Genomic DNA, 23623 nt, shown 5'->3' with positions numbered 1-23623 from the left:
ACTGGGATATAGTTTTCCTTTCTATTTGATTATGGTGAATTACATTGATCTTTGTCATATGTTAAGCTACTTGTGCATTTCTATAACTCACATGGTCATAATGTGTTATCTACTTTATATATTGCTGATAATTTTATAAAATTTTAATATCTTTTCTTTTATGATCAACCTAGAGAGCATATTGAAAAGCAGAGACATTACTTTGCCAACAAAGGTCCATCTAGTCAAGGCTACCGTTTTTCCTGTGGTCATGTATAGATGTGAGAGTTGGACTGTGAAGAAGGCTGAGCGCTGAAGAATTGATGCTTTTGAACTGTGGTGTTGGAGAAGACTCTTGAGAGTCCCTTGGACTGCAAGGAGATCCAATCAGTCCATTCTGAAGGAGATCAGCCCTGGGATTTCTTTGGAAGGAATGATGCTAAAGCTGAAACTCCAGTACTTTGGCCACCTCATGTGAAGAGTTGACTCATTGGAAAAGACTCTGATGCTGGGAGGGATTGGGGGCAGGAGGAGAAGGGGATGACAGAGGATGAGATGGCTGGATGGCATCACTGACTCGATGGACGTGAGTCTGAGTGAACTCCGGGAGTTGGTGATGGACAAGGAGGCCTGGCGTGCTGCGATTCATGGGGTTGCAAAGAGTCGGACACAACTGAGCGACTGAACTGAACTGAATATTCATGAGAGATATGGGTCAGTAGTTTTCTTGTAATATCTTTGACTAATGCTGAGTTGGGAAGTATTTCTTCCTTTTCAATTTTCTGGAAGATTTTGCACAAAATTAGTACAATTTCTTACTTCTCTATTTGGGAGAATTTACCCATAAAGCTATCAAGGCCTGGAATTCTCTTTATAAGGAGATTTTAAACTAATGGTCATGTAGCAGATATGGAACTATTCAGGTTGTGTATTTCATTTTGAGTAAATGTCAATAATCTGCAACTTTTAAGGAATTTGTATATTTTATCTAAATAATTGAATTTAATGTTAGAAAATTATTCATAGCATTTCCTTTATACTCATTCAACATTAGTAGAATCTGTAGTGATTTCTCTTATTTCTGATAATGATATTTTTTCCTCCTCTGTCCCTGTTCAGTCTTCTAGATCTTTATTAGTTTCACTGATCTAAAAATTTTTTTTTTCTCATAAACTTTTTTCTATTGTTTTTTCTGTTTTTAATTTCAGTGATTTCTCCTTGAAACTTTGGCAAATTTTGGTTGGTACAAATTTTAATTTTTTCTATTTTTATTCAGTTCAAAATAATCTCTAATTTCTCTTTTTCATTTTTCTTTGTTCCAGGAATTATATATGTTTGCATTTAGTTTCCAAATATTTCAGGATTTCTCCAATATACTTCTAATATTTATTTCTAAACTAATTCCATTATAGTCCAAGAATAGGATATAATAAGGATTTTTTAAAATCGGAGACTTGTCCACAGCTCAGAAGATAGTCAATTTTGGTAGATGTCCTAGGTACACTTGAAAAGAGTGTATATTCTCCTATTATTGGATGGAGTGTTTTAAATGTCAATTGGGTCAAACTGATTTATGGTATGACTCAAGTTTTTTATATTCTTACTGGTTTTCTGTCTACTTGTGCTAACAATTATTGAGAAAAGTATTGGACTCTCTGCCCCAAACTGTATATTCTTATCTTCTTGTAACTGTGTCAGTTTGGATTTATGAATTTGTAAGTTTTGTTCCTAGAGCACATTTAGTAATGAATGACATGGTCTCCTGATTAATTAACATATTTATCATTAAGAAAATATCCTTCTTTATACCTTGTAATATTATTTGCTCCGAACTCTAATTGTTTTAATATTAATGTAGACACTCCAACTCTCTTTTAATTGTATTAGTTTAATATATATTTTTTCTTCATTTTACTTTTAACTTAATTTTTCTTTATACTTAAAATGGAATCATATAGTTCAGTCTTGATTTTTAATGCAAACTAGAAATTATTGCCTTTTAATTGAGGTCTTTAATCCATTTAAATTTAACAGAAATATTAATGCAGTTGGTTCAATTTTTCATCGATTATATCTAGTCTTCACTCCCAGTTTTCCTTTTTCTCCGCATTGTGTAAGATTTTTAAAAATGATTTCCTTTCCTTTGTTGACCTATTTCTTATAGCCCCTTCTGTTTTTAAAGAGTCAGAGTATATATTTTATCTATCTTTAAGTGATTCTATACCACTACATTTGATATATGAACCATACATACAAAAGTATAATTCCATTTCCTGGACTTTGTGATATTTTTGTTATATATATTACTTCTACATGTCTTATATTAATAAATCCCTTAATACATTGTTATCTTGTTTTCAACAACCTATTATCATTTAAATAAATTTAAATAAGATGAAATAAATTTCATATTAACCCACATAGTAAATGTTTCCAGTGCTTTTCATTTCTTTTTGCAGACTCAGGCTTCTACTGATACCATTTTATTCTTTCGTGAAAGGATTTCCTTTAACATTTCTGGCAGTTCTGCTGATTGTCTTTTGATGAAGATTTTTTTTAAAGTTTTGATAGCTGAAAACTATTTTTGTCTTACTTTTAAAAGAGCATTTTCTGTGTGAAATTCTGGGTTATTTTCTTCCAATACTTTAAAAATGTTGTTCCACTGTCTTCTGACTTTAATTATTTCTGAAAAATGTATGCAATAACTCTTTCTTCTTATGCTTCTGTATATAATGTATTCCCCACCCACCATGCCAGATACGTTGAAGATATTTTTCTTATCACTGTTGTAGTCTTTTTCAAGTTTCCTGGGCTTAGAGTTTGTTGACATTCTGGATCTGTGGGTTTATAGTTTTCATCAAATTTGTAAAATTATGGTCATTATTTCTTCAAAAATTGTTTGCCCCTCTGTCCTTTTTTTAAAAAAATTAATTTATTTAATTGGAGGCTAATTACTATACAATATTGTGGTGGTTTTTGCCATACATTGACAGGAATCAGCCATGGATGTACATGTGTTCCCCATCAAGAACCCCCTCCCACATCCCTGCCCATCCCATCCGTCTGGGTTGTCCAAGTGCACCGGCTTTGAGTGCCCTGTTTCATACATCGAACTTGGACTGATCATCTATTTCACATATGGTAATATACATGTTTCAATGCTATTCTCTCAAATCATCCCACCCTTGCCTTCTCCCTCAGAGTCCAAACGTCTGTTCTTTTTATCTGTGTCTCTTTTGCTTTCTCGCATATAGGGTCATTGTTACCATCTTTCTAAATTCCATATATATGTGTTAATATACTATATTGGTGTCTTTCTTTCCGATTTACTTCACTCTGTATAATAGGCTCCAGTTTCATCCACCTCATTAGAACTGATTCAAGTGGGTTCTTTTTAATAGCTGAGTAATATTCTATTGTCTATATGTACCATCACTTTCTTATCCATTCATCTGCCAATGGACATCTAGGTTACTTCCATGTCCTAGATATTGTAAACAGTGCTGTGAAGAACATTGGGGTACACATGTCTCTTTCAATTCTGCTTTCCTTGGTGTGTATGCCCAGCAGTGGGATTGCAGGGTCATGTGGCGGTTCTATTTCCAGTTTTTTTTAAGGAATCTCCACACTGTTCTCCATAGTGGCCGTACTAGTTTGCATTCCCACCAACATAAGTGGGTTCCCTTTTCTCCACACCTTCTCCAGCATTTATTGTTTGTAGACTTTTTGATAGCAGCCATTCTGACTGGCATGAGATGGTACCTATTTGTGGTTTTGATTTGCATTTCTCTGATAATGAGTGATGTTGAGCATCTTTTCATGTGTTTGTTAGCCCTCTGTATGTCTTCTTTGAAGAAATGTCTGTTTAGTTCTTTGGCCAATATTTTGATTGGGTTGTTTATTTTTCTGGTATTGAGCTGCATGAGCTGCTTGTATATTATTGAGATTCTTTGTCAGTTGCTTCATTTGCTATTATTTTATCCCATTCTGAAGGCTGCCTTTTCACCTTGCTTATAGTTTCTTTCATTGTTAAAAAGCCTTTAAGTTTAATTAGGTCCCATTTGTTTATTTTTTTTTCTTTTATTTCCATTACTCTGGGAGGTGGGTCATAGAGGATCCTTCTGTGATTTATGTCAGAGAGTGTTTTGCCTATGTTTTCCTCTAGGAGTTTTATAGTTTCTGGTCTTACACTTAGATCTTTAATCCAATTTGAGTTTATGTTTGTGTATGGTGTTAGAAAGTGTTCTAGTTTCATTCTTCTACAGGTGGTTGACCAGTTTCCCCAGCACCACTTGTTAAAGAGATTGCCTTTTCTCCATTGTATATTCTTTCCCCCTTTGTCAAAGATAAGGTGTCCATAGGTGTGTGGATTTATCTCTGGGCCTTCTATTTTGTTCCATTGATCTCTATTTCTGTCTTTGTTCCAGTACTGTGTTGTCTTGATGACTGTAGCTTTGTAGTATAGTCTGAAGTCAGGCAGGTTGATTCCTCCAGTTCCTTTCTTCTTTCTCAAGACTCCTTTAGCTATTCAAGGTTTTTTTTTGGAAATTCCATACAAATTGTGAAATTATGTGTTCTAGATCTGTGAAAAATACCATTGGTAACCTGATAAGGATTCCACTGAATCTATAGATTGCTTTGGGTAGTATACTCATTTTTACTATATTGATTCTTCTGATCCATGAACATAGTATATTTCTCCATCTATTTGTGTCATCTTTTATTTCTTTCATCAGTGTTTTATAGTTTTTTATATATAGGTCTTTTGTTTCTTTAGGTAGATTTATTCCTAAGTATTTTTTTTTTTTTTGTCACAATGGTGGGTGGGATTGTTTCCTTAATTTCTCTTTCTGTTTTCTCATTGTTAGTGTATAGGGATTTAGTGTTAGTGTTAGTGTAAGGGATTTCTGTGTATTAATTTTATATCCTGCAACTTTACTATATTCATTGATTAGCTTTAGTAATTTTCTGATGGTGTCTTTAGGGTTTTCTATGTAGAGGATCATGTCATCTGCAAGCAGTGAGAGTTTTACTTCTTCTTTTCCAATCTGGATTCCTTTTATTTCTTTTTCTTCTCTGACTGTTGTGGCTAAAATTTCCAAAACTATGTTGAATAGTGGTGTTGAGAGTGGGCACTCTTGTCTTGTTCCTGACTTTAGGGGAAATGCTTTCAATTTTTCACCATTAAGGATAATGTTTGCTGTGGGTTTATCATATACGGCTTTTATTATGTTGAGGTATGTTTCTTGTATGCCTGCTTTCTGGAGAATTTTTATCATAAATAGGTGTTGAATTTTGTCAAAGTCTTTCTCTGCATCTATTGAGATAATCATATGGCTTTTATCTTTCAATTTGTTACTGTGGTGTATCACATTGATTGATTTGTGAAATTTGAAGAATCCTTGCATCCCTGGGATAAAGCCCACTTGGTTATGATGTATGATCTTTTTAATATGCTGTTGGATTCTGTTTGCTAGAATTTTGTTGAGGATTTTTGCATCTATGTTCATCAGTGACATTGATCTGTTTTCTTTTTTGGTGGCATTTTTTTCTGGTTTTGGTATTAGGGTGATGGTGGTCTCATAGAATGAATTTGGGAGTTTACCTTCCTCTGAAATTTTCTGGAAGAGTTTGAGTAGCATAGGTGTTAGTGCGTCTCTAAATTTTTTGTAGAATTCGCCTGTGAAGACATCTGATCTGGAAGATTTTTTTATTACAGTTTGGATTTTTGTGCTTGTGATGAGTCTGTTAAGATTTTCTATTGCATCTTGGTTCAGTTTGGGAAGGTTATACTTTTTTAAGAATCCGTCCATTTTTTCCAAGTTGTCCATTTCATTGGCATGTAGTTGCTGATAGTAGTCTCTTATGATCCTTTGTATTTCTGTGTTCTCTGTTGTGATTTCTTCATTTTCCTTTCTAATTTTGTTGATTTGATTCTTCTCCCTTTTTTTCCTGATGAATCTGGCTAATGGTTTGTCTATTTTATTTATCTTCTCAAAGAACCAGCTTTTAGTTTTGTTGACTTTTGCTATAGTCTCCTTTGTTTCTTTTTCATTTATTTCTGCCCTAATTTTTATGATTTTTTTTCCTTCTACTCACCCTGGGGTTCTTCATTTCTTCTTTTTCTAGTTGCTTTAGGTGCAAAGTTAGGTTATTTATTTGATTTTTCTCTTGTTTCTTGAGGTAAGCTTGTATTGCTATGAACCTTTCACTTAGCACTGCTTTTACTGAATCCCATAGGTTTTGGGTTGTCGTGTTTTCATTTTCATTTGTTTCTATGCACATTTTGATTTCCTTTGATGTCTTCCATGATTTGATGGTTATTCAGAAGTGTGTTGTTTAGCCTCCATATGTTTGTATTTTTAATATTTTTTTCCTATAGTTGACATCTAATAATACCACATTGTGATCAGAAAAGATGCTTGAAATAATTTCAATTTTTTTGAATTTAATGATTCCAATTAGATATATACTAACCTGCCTGAAGTTATCTCACAACTCACTTATGCTATCTTTTTGGCTTTTTTTCCTGTCTGTTTCATTTCTGACAGTTTCTATTGTTATGTTTTCAGATTTATAAATTGTTGCTTGTGCAATGTCTAATTGGTTGCTAATACTATTCAGTGTATTTTTCATCTCAGTTATTATAGTTTTCATCTGTAGAAGTTTGATTTTAGACAGATATTTTCAATGTCTCTAGTTAATAAGCTCAATATATTTTCTAGTTCTTTGAACATATGGAATGCAAGTAGAATAACTTTTAATGTTCTTTATTAACTATTATTTGTCATTTCTGTATCTGCTTCTATTGATTGAATTTTTCTCCTCATTATCAAATATATTTTACTTTTTCTTTGTATGCTGGTAACTTTTTAAAAAGAATTTATTTATTTTTAATTGAAGGATAATTGCTTTACAATATTGGCTTGATTTCTGCCATACGTCAACATGAAATAGCCATAGGAATAAACATGTATGCTGGTAGCTTTTAACTGGATGGCAGATATTGCAAATTCTACCTTACTGGATGCTGGATACTCAGATGCCAATAAGCATTCTTGAGTGTTGTACTGAGATATATTTAAATTACTTTTAAAGAGTTTGATCTTTTCAGGTTTTGTTTTAAAGCTTTTTGGGCAAGACTTCCCAAGTGGCTCAGTGATTAAAAAAAACCCACCTGCCAATGCAGAAGACGCAGGCTTGATCACTGGGTCAGAAAGATCCCCTGGAGGAGAAAATGGCATCCTACTCCAGTATTCTTACTGGGAAAGAGGAGCCTAGTAGGCTACACTCCATGGTAGAGTAGGAAAGAAACTGAGTAGGAAGAAACTGAGCGTGTGTGCATGCATACACATATACACATACACACACACACACACACACAGCATTTAGTCTAATTTGCATTACAAATGTAAAACTGTTCTTAGTACTCTGTCACAGGCCCTGTGAATGATAAGGGTTTCTACTGTGACTGATAGGAAAAGGAAGTATTCCTAGCTGTGTGTAAGCTTCACGGATTGTTCCCTCTAATTTTTTCAGGGGGTTCCCTCTCTGAAGACTTAAGAGGATCACTCTGATAGCTCTAGAGCCATCTCTCTGTGCAGCTCTCTCCTCTCTGTGATATGCCTGTAGCAATTGTAGCTGCCCTATCCTCATCGGACTCCCAGACCTGTCTTCTCAATCCAGGGAGAATGTTAGGCTCTGCAAGGATTTCTTCTTTGTACACAGCAACCTGGAAATTCTCTCTAGGCAGAAATTTGAGTAACCATAGTATCACTTCAATCATTTCACATCTCTTCACTGCCTGGTATTCAAGGTCTTGAAATTGTGGTTTCTGTCCAGTTTTTAAATTATTTCAGGTATAAAGGTACTGATCCTTTATCCTGGCGGAAGTGGAAGACTGCCTATATCTTTTTAGAGGAAGAAGTCGAAGGCTTCCATCAAGGAGTTATCAAGAATGAAGCACAAGCTGGAATCAAGATTGCCTGCAGAAATGTCAATAACCTCAGATAAGAAGATGACACCACTCTTATGGCAGAATTAAAATTAAAAGACGCTTTTAGAAGAACTAAAGTGCAAAGAAGAGCTAAAGAGCCTCTTGATGAAAGTGAAAGAGGAGAGTGAAAAAGCTGGCCTAAAACTCAACATTCAGAAAACTAAGATCATTGCATCCGGACTGATCAGTTCAGTTCAGTTTCTTAGTAATGTCCAACTCTTTGCAGCCCCATGAACTGCAGCATTCCAGGCCTCCCTGTCCATCACCAACTCCTGTAGTTTACTCAAACTCCTGTCCACTGAGCTGGTGACGCCATCCAACCATCTCATCCTCAGTCTCCCCTTCTCCTCCTGCCTTCAGTCTTTCCCAGAATCAGGGTATTTTCCAATGAGTCAGTTCTTTGTATCAGGTGGCCAAAGTACTGGAGTTTCAGCTTCAACATCAGTCCTTCCAATGAACACCCAGGACTTATTTCCTTTAGGATGGAATGGTTGGATCTCCTCGGAGTCTAAGGAACTCTCAAGAGTCTTCTCCAACACCACAGTTCAAAAGCATCAGTTCTTCAGTGCTCAGCTTTCTTTATAGTCCAACTCTCACATCCATACATGACTACTGGAAAAACCCATAGCTTTGACTAGAGGGACCTTTGTTGGCAAAGTAATGTCTCTGCTGTTTAGTATGCTGTCTAGGTTAGTCATAACTATTCTTCCAAGGAGCAAGTGTCTTTTATTTTCATGGCTGCAGTCACCATCTGCAGTGATTTGGGAGCCCCCCAAAATAAAGTCTGTCACTGTTTCCATTGTTTCCCCATCTGTTTGCCATGTAGTGATGGGACCAGATGCCATGATGTTAGTTTTCTGAATGTTGAGCTTTAAGCCAACATTTTTACTCTTCTCTTTCACTTTCATCAAGAGGTTCTTTAGTTCTTCTTCACTTTCTGCCATAAGGGTGGTGTCATCTGCATATCAAAGGTTATTGACATTTCTCCTGGCAATCTTGACTACAGCTTGTGCTTCATCCAGCCCAACATTTCTCATGATGTACTCTGCATAGAAGTTAAATAAGCAGGGTGACAATATACAGCCTTGACATACTCCTTTCCTATTTCGAACCAGTCTATTGTTCCATGTCAAGTTCTAACTGTTGCTTCCTAACCTGCATATTGATTTCTCAAGAGGCAGGTCAGGTGGTCTGGTATTCCTATCAATTTAAGAATTTTCCACATTTGTTGTGGTCCACACAATCAAAGGCTTTGGCATAGTCAATAAAGTAGAAACAGATATTTTTCTGGTACATTTCTTGCTTTTTAGATGATCCAACAGATGTTTTCAATTTGATCTCTGGTTCCTCTGCCTTTTATAAATCCAGCTTGAACATCTGAAGTTCACGGTTCATGTACTGTTGAAGCCTGGCTTGGAGAATTTTGAGCATTACATTGCTAGCATGTGAGCTGAGTGCAATTGTGCAGTAGTTTGAGCATTCTTTGGCATTGCCTTTCTTTGGGATTGGAATGAAAATTGACCTTTTCCAGTCATGTGGCCAGTGCTGACTTTTCCAAATTTGCTGGCATAGTGAGTGCAGCACTTTCACAGCATTATCTTTAAGGATTTGAAATAACTCACCTGGAATTACATCACCTACACTAGCTTTGCTCGTACTGATGCTTCCTAAGGCCCACTTGACTTCACATTCCAGAATGTTTGGCTCTAGGTTGGTGATCACACCATCGTGATTATCTGGGTCATGAAGATCTTTCTGTATAGTTCTTCTGTGTACTCTTGCCACCTCTTTTTAATATCTTCTGCTTCTGTTAGGTACATAAAAATTCTGCCCTTTATTGTGCCCATCCTTGCATGAAATGTTCCCTTGGTATATCTAATTTTCTTGAAGTGATCTCTAGACTTTTCCATTCTATTGTTTTCCTCTATTTCTTTGCACTGACCACTGAGGAAGGCTTTCTTATCTCTCTCCTTGCTATTCTTTGGAACTCTCATTCAAATAGCTATATTTTTCCTTTTTTCCTTTGCCTTTCACTTCTCCTCTATCACAGCTATTTGCAAGGCCTCCTCAGACAGCCATTTGCCTTTTTTGCATTTATTTTCCTTGGAGATGGTCTTGATCCCTGCCTCCTGTACAGTATCACAAACCTCCGTCCATAGTTCTTCAGGCATTCTGTCTATCAGATCTAATCCCTTTCATCTATTTCCATATAATCATAAGGGATTACCATATAATCATAAGGGATTTGCCAGTCTGGGATGACCCTGAGGGATGGGATGGGGAGGGAGGTGGGTGGGGGGGGTTCAAGATGGGGAACACATGTACACCCATGGCTGATTCATGTCAATGTATGGCAAAAACCACTACAATATTGTAAAGTAATTAGCCTCCAATTAAAATAAATAAGTTTAAAAAATATAAAAATTTTTTAAAAAATTTTTAAAGGAAAAAAAAATCATAAGGGATTTGATTTAGGTTATACCTAAATGGTCTAGTGGTTTTCCCTACTTTCTTCAGTTTAAATCTGAATTTGGCAATAAGTTCATGATTTGAGCCACAGTCCACTCCCAGTCTTGTTTTTGCTGACTGTATAGAGCTTCTCCATCTTTGGCTGCAAAGAATATAATCAATCTGATTTTGGTATTGACCATCTGGTGATGTCCATGTGTAGAGTCTTCTCTTGTGTTGTTGGAAGAGGGTGTTTGCTATGACCAGTGCATTCTCTTGGCAAAACTCTATTAGCCTTTGCCCTGCTTCATTCTGTACTCTAAGGCCAAATTTGCCTATTACTCCAGGTATTTCTTGACTTGCTACTTTTGCATTCCAGTCCCCTATAATGAAAAGGACATCTTTTTTGGGTATTGGTTCTAGAAGGTCTTGTAGTCTTCATAGAGCCATTCAATGTCAGCTTCTTCAGCATGACTGGTCAGGGCACAGACTTGGATTACTGTCATACTGAATGGTTTGCCTTGGAAATGAATAGAGATCATTCTGTAGTTTTTGAGATTGCATCCAAGTACTGCATATCGGAATTTTTTGTTGACTATGATGGCTACTCCATTTCTTCTAAGGGATTCTTCCTCACAGTAGTAGACATAATGGTCATCTGAGTTAAATTCACCCATTCCAGTCTATTTTAGTTTGCTGATTCCTAAAATGTCAGTGTTCACTCTTGCCATCTCCTGTTTGACCACTTCCAATTTGCCTCAATTCATGGAACTAACATTCCAGGTTCCTATGCAATATTGCTCTTACAGCATCACTTCATGCCAAATAGATGGGGAAACAATGGAAACAGTGACAGACTTTATTTTGGGGGGGCTCCCAAATCACTGCGGATGGTGATTGCAGCCACGAAATTAAAAGACACTTGCTCCTTGGAAGAATAGTTATGACTAACTTAGACAGCATATTAAAAAGCAGAGACATTACTTCGCCAACAAAGGTCCGTCTAGTCAAAGCTATGGTTTTTCCAGTAGTTATGTATGGATGTGAGAGTTGGACTATAAAGAAAGCTGAGCACTGAAGAACTGATGCTTTTGAACTGTGGTGTTGGAGAAGACGCTTGAGAGTTCCTTGGACTGCAAGGAGATCTAACCAGTCCATCCTAAAGGAAATCAGTCCTGAATATTCATTGGAAGGACTGATGTTGAAGCTAAAACCCCAATACTTTGGCCACCCGATGCAAAGAACTGACTCATTGGAAAAGATCCTGATGCTGGAAAAGATTGAAGGCAGAGGAGAAGGAGATGAGAGAGTATGAGATGGTTGGATAGCATCACCGACATGATGGACCTGAGTAAGCTCTGGGAGTTGATGTTGTACAGGGAAACCTGGCATGCTATAGTCCATAGGGTTGCAAAGAGTCAGACATGACTGAGTGACTGAACTCAAGGAGTTATCTTCCCCTTGCTAAAGATTATCTGACTGAATTCATAAATTATTATAGATTATTCTGAGTGGATTTATACTGATATGGCTTTGTATTGTTTTCATGGATTGTCTCATATATTTTAATTTGTATCAGTGGTAGGAAGTGAAATTCAAACTGTTCAAATAATGAAAATCTTAGTCCTCTATAATAAATACATCACAAATTCAGAACAATATTTTGGGAAATGGGATACTCTAAGGTAATACAGGCAGATGGTTCTGTTGACCAAAATGTAAAGCCTTAATCATATAAAGAAGTCAAAGCAACAAAATTCAAGCTTCTTTAGTTCATAAAGAAAAAAAGAAGGAGAAGATAAATAAAAACATATGATTTAAATGAAAATTAGTATTACACTATAAAAAGTATACACAGAGATTAGTTTTACAGGTAACACAAAATAATCCAAAGTAAGTCTGTGGAAAGAGCTTGAATGTAGAAAGAACAAAGTGGAGTTGGTCAAATAATTACGTAATTTCAAATCCCAATGATAAGTGAGAAAGATGCTTTTGAGTTTTGTCTGTTTTAACTCCCAGAATTTAATAAAAGATCTCTTGCTTTCTTCCAGTTCAAAAGAGAGAGAGATTCATTATTTACCTAGTTAGGAGAATTAGAGAAGCTTACTTAACTGACATTTTTACTTTTATCTGAATTTTTCTGAATATTAAGGAAAGATTTTCCATATTCTGTCAGTATTAACTCTAAACTTGAAGCCAGTAATTACCTCAAGAGACCTAGCATTATTGTTCTTTGTATATTTGCATTAACTACACATTTTCTGGAGAAGGAAGATGTCTTGCTTACTTTTGAATCTCTAACACTGATTATTATTGAGTATCACTTAGAGAAAATTCATTTGTTTAACAAATACTACAGAGTACCTATTAAGTCCTACACGCTATGTGGGGTTTTTAGGAATGTAAAGGTGAGGAGAAACTGAAATGTGGCTGTTTCCTTCAGACTAGTGGAGAAGATCAACAGTAATTAAATCATCACACAAATAGAAGTGACATCAAAAAATGAGGAGTACTGGACAGACGATTAGGTGACGTCTCTTAAACAAGCTATTTCCAAAGTGACTGATTAAGAAAATTTTACAAAACACAGAGTTAGAGCCTCCAATTCTAAGTGCCAGAACCTAGCCTGCCCTTTCAGAATGACTTCATTCAATACCTCATAGAGAATTTCCTTCAGAAAAAACTTGAAGAAAAGAGAATACCATGGGGGAGTTCACATCATATCTTAGAACCTGGAAAAACTAACCCTACCTTCAAGAACAAAGGTTAAAAGTCATCTGCTTGGTGATCTCATGAAAGTGAAATACTCAAATAGGAACATCATACTCAAAGCCATTTTTTTGAGAATATGAACACTAAGAATTAATATAGCAACTCTAGACCAAATGCCAGAATGAAAGAAAATTATGAAATAAAAGAGTGTGTTCATTCATTTAGCAAATTTCTATTAAAATCTACTATATGCGGGTATGTCCCAGACCCTGGAAATACAGCATTGAATGTTCCTGTGCACAGAAGAGGATGGCATAGGCGCAGGGACACCGGATGAAAAAGCAAACAGACCACTTAGAGGCTTCTGAGTCTCTTCAAAGGCAGCCTCCACATGGGTGAAATACTTGTTTGCTCAACAAAGCAACCTGGACTCTTTACCCAACCAACAGAGATCAGAAGTCAGAAACAGTTCCAACATTTTGAGGTACATGGTATTCACTGCATTGTTGACATTAGTGCCGCTTGCTACTCTTCTCTCCCTTTCTCGAGGACTATCAACTTGTTTAGCACAGAGGACCTTATTTGCTACCTCAGGATTCCAGAAAACCTACACGTCCAGCATCCAACCTACAGAAAAGGGGAGATTTGGTCCACCTGTAGTGTTTATCTACTTCTCTTAGTAGCTTGAGCCTCTAAGAAGTAGCCAATATTTCAAAGCTAAAGCTTACCTATACCACAGAAGTAGGATAAAAATGTCCACAGCTAGTCTGCAGAGGTCCACTCCTGTATCCCTGATCATACGATTTCAAGTAAATCTCCAAAGAAACACAGTTCTGTCTCCTCCAAAGCAGCCTGAATGCTTCTAATGTTAGAGCTTCTCCAGGGGCAATTGCTTTTTATGTAAACTTTATTAGGGTCACTACTATGCTTAGATGTTTCAAACTATAGATAAAAAATAACCTCTTTTACAAAAAAGTAAGAAAGAAAAGAAAGAACTCTAACTAAATAGCTTCACAACAGACAGGTCATTTTAAGAAAAGACATCCAATTATATAGAATCTGATTGCTGGTAATAACTTGGACATCTTAAGAAATTTAGCAACTTCAGCACAAAACAATTGAAGTGAACTATTAATGATAAAATCATCCCCTAGACTCAGCGTAACTACAGTTGCAAAAAGAGTGAGAAGGCTTACTGATTCACTGTCCCTCCTGTTCCCAGTTCCCAATGACAAACATATCAGATAGCAAATATTAAGGCTTTGTTAAAATTAGAATTCATAGGAGAAGACTATTTTTCAGTGGCAACATTTGATTCAGTGGCAATATTTGATTTTTCAATTTTGAATCTTGGACTCTCTGAAAACATAGACTTGATGATATAAATACACAAGAAAAAATTTCCATTGTATCTATATACATGTGTATTTCACTTATGTAAGTCAAACATGAGAATTAGGCCTTGAACTAACAGACACTAACTTCAAGGTCCTTTGGGGAATGCAATATTTTCATCTATAAATCCTTTCCCTTAAGGATATGAAGGTTTTCTGGATAAGTGTGTATTCTATATTATAATAAAACAACTCTAGTTATATATTTTTCCTTCATCTAGCAATAGCCTGAGTTTATAGTCAATTTGGAAAATTCTTAAAAGCAGTCCACACCTCTACCTTGAGCACTGCATTAAAACTCTCAGAGGAAACTTGCTAGTTCTCAGCAATGCATCTCTATTTGAAGGAGCTCTAAGCAGGAACAATGGAGACTGTTTTACACATGGACAGTGTGAATTCCTCTCATGGAAAGAAAAGGCAAGTGGCATACTTTACTTCATTGCCTTGTCTGTAGAGCATACATGCGACTCTATAAGCTCTGAGAGTGGTAAGCCGTCTCCTAGCAAAATCTTCATGGTGTATTGTATGATTAGCAATGTTGTTGGTGAAGGAATGATTGAAAGAATTAATGGCTTAGTTTGGTAAAGTTAAGTGAAGTCTCCATATGATTTCTCTAAAAGACAATGAGACTAAGATTCATCTTACTAGTAGGCAAATGAATCTCTGTGTTATGATAAATGGAGTTTCTTTTAGAGGTTGGAGATAACTATTCCTTTAATTAGCAAAACCACTGTTAAGAGGAACATATTTTCCAAGTCCTGAAAGAATGTTTTTCTGAGAAAAATGAGAGAGTATCATGATTTAAAAAAGAAACTATCACTCACAGATTCCTTTCCCATCTTCTTTTGCAGCCGTGTTTGCCACTGGACGGCTTGCATGACAATGGCTTCCCACCTTCTTTCAAGATTTACAATGATCAGCTGCATGGGCTGGTGGTCTGCGTTCAGGTTGCAGGTCTCCCGGTCATCCAGAAGATGTTGGCATAAACGCAGGATGGAGGCCACTCCGCGACGTCGCTGCTTGATTTCACGACAGAGGGACTGCAATGCAAAGAGGGACCAATCCATGAGCGTTTACAGGACAGAGTTCCCTTAAACATACAACATCCTCTTCCATCATAATTTTAAATCGTAGGGATATGCTCAACCATGAATAAATGGGACAAGAAGGCCTCTGGAGTTACTTTTGGATTGCATATCTTCTACCCAAGTGATTTTTGCTTCATCTCATTCTTCTCCTCCTCTCCCCCGCTTTTTAAACTTATTTCTACATCTAAAATGTTGGGTCTGTCTTTGATACCTAGGTGATTAACTTAGTGAAATAAATCATTTAGGTCATATGAATGCCAAACAGATTGCCATGCTTTGTTTCAAGGTCATAGAAAATACAAAAGACAGAAAAGTCCTCCCAAATAAATGGGATATTTCCAAATTTTCTCCTAGATTCTCTGCAGCTAAAAGTTTACTTTTCTACTAACTGGAAATAAGTTAAATAAGATTGCAAAAAAACTGATATATAACAGCTATTATTTGAAAAAATATGGTAAGCAACATTTCTCTTCCGAAACTTGATTAACAAAGCAATAATGTTTTGAAAACAGAAATTAGGATACAGGATGATTATTGCATTATTTGTTAGTCTCTGTGTTTCTCTTAATAGACATTCACGCTATTTAAGAAGGATATGCATACATCAAAATAACATTTTGCCCCCAGAAGCTTTTGTATTGCTGCAGTGACCCTAAGCTGAATGATTCAAGCAAAATAGTGGGCAAACATGTCTTAAAATATTGTATCTTTTCTTTGCCTACGGATAGTGTATAAGTGATATTCTAATTCAAAGCCTTCAGGAGAAATGATTATATCCACAAACATCACTGAATTACTAATCTTGCTCTACTACTACAATTGGACTGTTCTAACAGTTAACAGATTGCTTATTAATCAACAAGGGTAAACAAGACAATGCAATTTAATTTAGTGCTAGAGTTTTAATGCCTGAAAGTATTTGTGCTTAAAATGTTAATCTAGATAAGGCTTCATTAGAAGAAGTCTTAAAATGATTAAGTGCGGTTCACTGAAATGTGCACAGAGTGGTAGTAGATCAGCAGGTGGACGTTTCATACAGATGTTCCATTTATTGATATAATACATGCTATAGCCATTTAAACGACCCTAACTCAGTAATAGCTGGAATTCTATTATTTCTGTAATGAGAGAACCCTGTACCTTTAATATTTCTGAATTTTAAATAAGGAGAATGACAAATTCCCACACCTCTATTTATAGCAAAATATGACCAGGAATTTTATTATCCAATTTATACCAGTACAGCATTTTCAGTTATGTTTCTTGAACTTAGCCTTATTTATTTTCCTAGGGTTCATTACTATTTTCCTTATATAACTCCTGATAGAACCACCAGGTCTGACAAATTTCTTTACTGACACTATTCATTAGTTCAATGCTGAATGGAGGGCAACTCCTACACAATCAAAGATAAAACTTAAAAGAGTCTACCAAAGCAGCAGGCATTGTTTCCATCTCCTCCTCCAATTCTGCTGACTTTCTCTTTTACATGCTTTCTCTCTTTCCCTCTATTTCACTCTCTCTCTCTCTCACACACACACATACCCTTCAATTTACTCTCTTGCTCTAGAACAACTGTTGAGCAAGTCAAACTATTAAGTCCACTTAATACCTGTCAATTTTTCACCCAAAGTACAACACTTCAAGATGACATAATAATATAGCCACTGGGATTGCTTCAGAAGAGTTTTATGAATATATATAGAGAAGATTTTACTTTTTGTTTGTGCTTGTCATTAATTTGTTAAAAAAGCGGGGGTGGGGGGCTAGAAAATCAAAAGAGATGTTCCATGCTGCCAAACTGGATCTTGCAAAATTCTCTTTTAAGTTGCCTAAAATAATAACTGCATTTCTACAGCCAAAAAAGAGTCCTGATGTTTCTTAGCTGAATGGGAATTTGCCAGGGATGGCAGTAAAGGTACATGTGGCGTTAGCACAGCCGCATTAGGTGATATTTACAAAGCAGCCCAAACAGGCTTTATTCATCTCACAGGTGTTTTCAAAGTTCTGAAACAGGACATGTGAGGTGGCTAGGGGAAATTTTCATAAAGCTGATTAGCCGTAACTTTTAATATGAATCTAGAATGTATCCAGTATTTAAGTATCCAGATGATCCTCACTCCACATCTGAACCCCAGTCAGTTGATGGGTTTTAAACCATGTGTTAGGTGTTCTTAAAAATTGTTGACATTAAATATCAGATTTTTATGTCTCCATAATTCTGCAAATTTAAAAATTTAAATATCCAAAGAACTCAGTGTATATTCTAGATTAATAATTTATCCTGTATGCACCCTTCAGAAATAACACTACTTTAAAGAGGAGAGAGTAACACTGAGAATTTACATGGCAACATATTTTTCAGTAATTTTTTACATCTAAGAGATATAATTGATAAAATTACATTCTTTCACATAAATGTGTTTCCATGTCAACCATTAAAATATACATATTTATTTATAATCACAAACATATACTAAATAAAATCAGTGATTTGCTGGCAATGTTTCTTAGAATCAGTAGAGTTCACATTATTTCTATGATAAATGATGTATAGAGAAATGTTCAATATAACTACATAGGAACAAAATGATTATTATAACTATTTTTGGCTTACATTTTTAGAAGAAAGCACTTTTAAACAGAAACCCAAGCTAAGCAATCTAAGTAAGTCTCAGAAACAAGATGAACTCATCCCTGCCTCCAGACCTCCTAAAATGTTTACTGTACCTTGCGTCTGCTAGGCACTATTTCAGGCATGGAGGCATCAAAAAAGAGCAAGTTACTGTTCCCACTCTCAAGAACCAAAAGTCTACTGGAAATGGACTACACAAATAAGTATGGTCCCAAGAATGATACAGAGAGGTAAGTGCTAAAAGAAGTTTGTGCAGGTTGCTATCAGAGGAGCCATGAAATCAGGGAAACAATGTGAGCCAAATTGTCCAAGTCGGGTAGTTGAGGTTACAAGGACAGAAGGTCCAGTAGCAAGCAGTCTGGGATACTGCGAGTACCAGGCATGTTGGAGAAAAGAGAGAATGGAGCCCCTGGAAAAGGAAGTAAAGAATGGAAAAATCTGGAAGGTTTTGTTATACATACACATGTATCTATTATTTTTTTAAACTTTCTCCCATTTAGGTTGTTACATAATATTGAGCAAAGTTCCCTGTGTTATATAGTAAGCCCATGTTGGTTATCCATTCTAAATATCGCAGTGTGTACATGTCAGTCCCAAACTCCTTAACTATCCCTTCCTCCCACCCTTCTTTCCTAGTAACCGTAAGTTTGTTCTCTAAGTCTGTAAGTCTTTTTGCTGTACACCTGAAACTAACACAATACTGTTAATCAACTATAATCCAATATAAAAAAATAAATTCTGGAGAAGATATGGAGAAAAGGGAACCCTCCTACATTGTTGGTGGGAATGTAAACTGGTGCAGGAACTGTGGAAAACAGTGTGGAGGTTCACCAAAAAACTAAAAACAGAATTAACATATGATCCAAAAATACCACTCCTGGGCATATACGCAGACAAACTCTAATCCAAAAGGGTACACGCATCCCTAGGTTCATGCGTGCATGCGTGCTAAGTAACTTCAGTCGTGTCCAGCTCTGCAATCCTGTGGAGGGTAGCTCTCCAGTCTCCTGTTGATGGGATTCTCCAGGCAAGAATATGGGAGTGGGTTGCCATTCCCTTCCCTAGGGGATCTTCCTGATCCAGGGATTGAACTCACATCTCCTGTTCTCCTGCATTGTAAGTGGATTCTTTACCACTGAGCCACCAGAGAAGCCCTAGGTTCTACTCACAATAGCCAAGACATGGAAACAATCTAAATGTCCATTGACAGATGAATGGACAAAATGATGTGGTACATATCTACAGTGGAATATCATTCAGTCATAAAAAATAATGAAATAATGCCCTTTGCAGTAACATGGATGCAACCAGAGATTATCATACTAAGCGACGTAAGTCAGAAGAGAAAGACAAATACAATTATTTGTCTATTTCACTTATAGATAAGTGAAATATTTATTTCACTGATACGTGGAATCTAAAATATGACATAAATGAACCTATCTATGAAACAGACTCAGGGACATAGGGAACAGAATGGTGGCTGCCAAGGGGAGTGGGTAGGGGAGGGATGCAGGGGGAGGTTATGGTTAGCATTTTAAGTTATTATACATGGAATGGATAAACAACAGTTATACTACATAGCACAGAGAACTATATTCAGTATCCTATGTTAAACCATAATGGGAAATAATATTTTTAAAAGATATAAATACATAACTGAATCACTTTGCTATACAGCAGATTAATGCAACATTGTAAATCAACTATACTTAAACTAAAATTTACCACTTTAATTTACAAAAAGAAAAATTTGAAAGATTTTTTCATTAACGCCAGTTTTGAAGCATTGTCTTTGATATCCAATGAGATTATGTTGGTTCCTAAGCATAATCATATTGCCTTCTCAGAAAAGTAGAAAGGGAAGAAGTGGGAAAGAGAATATAAAGAAGGAGAATAATCAACATGTCTAAGAGAAAAAGATTCCAAATGCCTTTATATTTAGTTATCATTATTATTTGGTAATCTTTAGTCCTTTTTTCCTAAAGAGCTACCTTTGTTAGTATGGAGGTCATTGTCTTAGTATCACTTCAGAATCTGATTGTTGGAATATAGTTTGGTGTGATACTTTTAAGTCTCTAATGACCTACTTTATTTGCTTATTTTACATTTCTACTCAGTTTCTTCATGTTACTTTAAAAGTCGATTTGCTATAAAAGTTGAGAAGTCCATAAGCAAAAATCAAAATTCCTAAGTTGTTTTTTCCTTTCCAGTTCACCAACCCTTTAAACATATCTTCTTGGACATGTTACAAGAGAGCTGTCAACAGATTGAAGGTATTTGTTTTACACTTATAAACTTGCAATATGATTTTCAATCCACTAATGGTAATACAAAGGGGTGTTTTGGTTTATCTGGGGGTTTTCTCCTCTCCTGACCTGTTTATGAGTTTCTTTGATAGCTGAAACTACTCATATTATAGAGCCAAATGTGATGTTGGTGTAGTTTTATTAATTGAAATAATAAATCAATTATTTTTTAATTGTTATTTAATGGCTAAAAAATTAATGAATCAATCAATGAATATATCTTTTCAGCCAGTGATAACTTTATATTATTCATATTTGCTTGATAATCTCCAGAATTTTAATATAATTAAGAATGCCGATTGTTTGAATACTATATTTTGGGATTTTATACCTTTTGGTTATTTTTTGTCAAGTAAGTAATTTACCAACTAATGACTAACATGTTTGGCATTGCACTAAATTAAATAGAAGCTTTGTTCTGAGAGAGTTTACATAGTAATCAAAACCTTGTGACTGTTTGGCAGGTACAAGGCATCCCATAATGTTAATGCCTATAGCCAACGTGTGAGATGAATGTATAGCAGATGGGAAAAATGAGAGGCTATGATTGTACCTCTATGATTCTCCAAAAGATGCTTTTGGCTTGTTGGTTTGGAATCATCATTTGGAGGCAAGTTGGGAAAGATCACATGAATGATACTTCTTGTAGAAATAAACATTTATTAGGTGTCATTTGTCAAACACCATACTTTTCATCACAGGATTGGTACTGGTGGATAAGAGGCCAATAATATGATGTGGTACCTGATCTTAAGGGCTTGTAAACTGGCTGTAAATTAGAGAAGACTCTTGGCTACTCACAATAAGACATATTAATGCAGCACAAAGGTTTTTGATAAGACCTAACCTATCAAGTTATTGTAGGTTTTTAAATGAGGTAAGTGAGGTAAATGTACCTCGTGAACAGTGAGGCTGTGACCCAAAAGTAACATGGAGTTGATATACATACTAAATTATGGGCACTGGCTTTGAAGATGAGAAAGATCATTACCAGCTAAAGTAGATAAATGCTAGGGTTCTCCTCTTAGTAGTATTTTCTTAGTTATTTTTCACTAATCTCCAATACTAATGGCAAATCTTTTGTATATTTCTGTATGCTATGCATTTTCTTAGGTATTTCATATGTATCAACTCACTGAATTCTCAAAATAGCACTCTGAGATCACATGAATGATATTGGCTTCTTGAAGAGGGTCTGAGACATACATTACTGTCATCTACCTATTTTATAAATGAGATGATGGAGACACGAAGAGGTTAAGTATGTGACCAGTGATGACAGTTAATAAGTAGCAAAGGATTTTAACCCATGCAATCTAAATCAAGAGCCAATCCATGAAACTAAGTCACACTGCCTTTCATAAGAGAGCTGAAGAAGCTTGCAAAATCTTGACATTTTCAGATCATCTCTGCCCCTGAGTCCTAATTCGAAGTGGTTGCAGCCATAAACTTACTGTCAATGAGAGGGCCAACAACTTGCTTCATATACCTGTCAGGGGTTTATCTTATACCCATTCCTAACCCTGCAAATATAGTAAGAATCAGTAAACTATATAATTCTTAAGCCCAGGGAAGTTAAGATAGCAGAGGTGGAAAAATATGATTTAATTCATTGAACAAATATTTAATAAACACATATTATAATGGGCACTGTTCTCAGTGGTTGAGACACATCAGTGAACAAAACATAGTCAAAACGTTCTGCCCTCAAGAACCTCATATTTTAGCAGACAGTGGGAGCTAATCTCTTTTCTGAGAAAGATGTAAATTATATAAATAATAAAGAAGAGATTTAACAAAAGTGAGAAACATTCATTAGGCAAATGATTAGCAAAATTTCCAGCAAGGGGTCAGGAGATATTTTGGTCCTAACAGCTCCATTCTTGAGACAATTATGTGCTTAACTATACCTACTGTATAATGTATGCTGCAAGTAAGAATTTCCAACCTAGAATTGTAAAGGAGTAATTCTTCAAAACAGAAAAAAAAAATTAAAACACCCCAGTGAGGTATGAATGATGACTTGAATATTTAAAGAAAATATGGACAAAAGACATCTTCATATTTTAACTGATTTCGAACTTAAAAGACATCAGCCAATACAGGAACTAAGCTCAGTTGCAAACTCTGGGACTTGATCTATATTGAAGCTAAATATTCTATAAGCATGCAGTGAAGTGCAAAAAATAGCAATTGAAAAATGACATGATTAAATGGCACGACATGCAATCATTTGCTCTCAATTATATCAATGTATCTTCTTCATTTCTAGGAGTCAGGCAGAAATATTGTTTTTTAAATGCCTCTATTAAATTGGTCACCAATAATAAAATAGATGAGAGTCCTAATAAGCTCATTTACATACCATACATCATACACTACAGAACTATTCTCTCCAAACAGTTTTACTCATAGATTTGTCTCCTGGTTGTCATGCATCTTTGCTACATTAGCAGATTTTAAAAGCATAATACTGCCTTCAGGACCATTTGTAGAAAAACATTTGTGAAACTTTTCTAGTTAACCCTTGGCTGGGTCCTTATTGCTAATTATGGGAAAGGTATTGATATAATATCTTGGCTGTCACATTTTATTATGATGACAGTAGAAGCAGAATCTAGGTCTGACATTTTGGAAATACCATCTAATTGCAAGTCAGAAACAGAGAATGACAGTTTTAAGTAGATTATAACTTCTTGAAAAATAACAAACTGGTTTATTTAATGTAAAAGCTAGATTTTAAAAATAGCATTAAAGCCCCCTGAATTGATTCACCAAGCACATCTCTATCAGCTTCTTGAAGAGGGTCTGGGACCTGTGCCAAAATAGCTTTAAATTTGTACATGACAGTGTAAGTCTAGATTCTAACGCTAAATGATTTCTTTTAGCCATTTAAAATCAAAGTATTTTCAGTGAACACTTTCATTTATAAGAAAAACCATCTCCCCTCTGTTCATCTAGGCTTCAGATAAGTGAAAGACCATCTTTACCGCCTTGGCCTAATTAGCCTGACCTTTGACCTAGAAAAAGATCTTGTTCTTGTAATCTAGAATCCTCACCAA

The 23623-nt window shown here is 35.6% G+C and overlaps 1 protein-coding gene across 4 annotated transcripts in view; it reads right to left on the bottom strand.

The window, feature by feature from the left end:
- The window catches only part of AKAP6 (A-kinase anchoring protein 6), a 501363-nt gene that overhangs the window by 40134 nt on the left and 437606 nt on the right, over positions 1-23623 (bottom strand). For all 4 annotated transcript variants that reach the window (XM_061394923.1, XM_061394924.1, XM_061394925.1 and 1 more), the window contains one exon: positions 15354-15569. In XM_061394923.1, coding sequence (XP_061250907.1) covers positions 15354-15569 — 216 coding nt within the window. The remainder of the gene's footprint in view (positions 1-15353; positions 15570-23623) is intronic.

The sequence above is a fragment of the Bos javanicus genome, chromosome 21, assembly GCF_032452875.1.
Source record: "Bos javanicus breed banteng chromosome 21, ARS-OSU_banteng_1.0, whole genome shotgun sequence".
Classification (NCBI taxonomy): domain Eukaryota; kingdom Metazoa; phylum Chordata; class Mammalia; order Artiodactyla; family Bovidae; genus Bos; species Bos javanicus.
The sequence above is the reverse complement of the archived record's forward strand: the minus strand, read 5'-3'. Positions and strand labels throughout refer to the sequence as shown.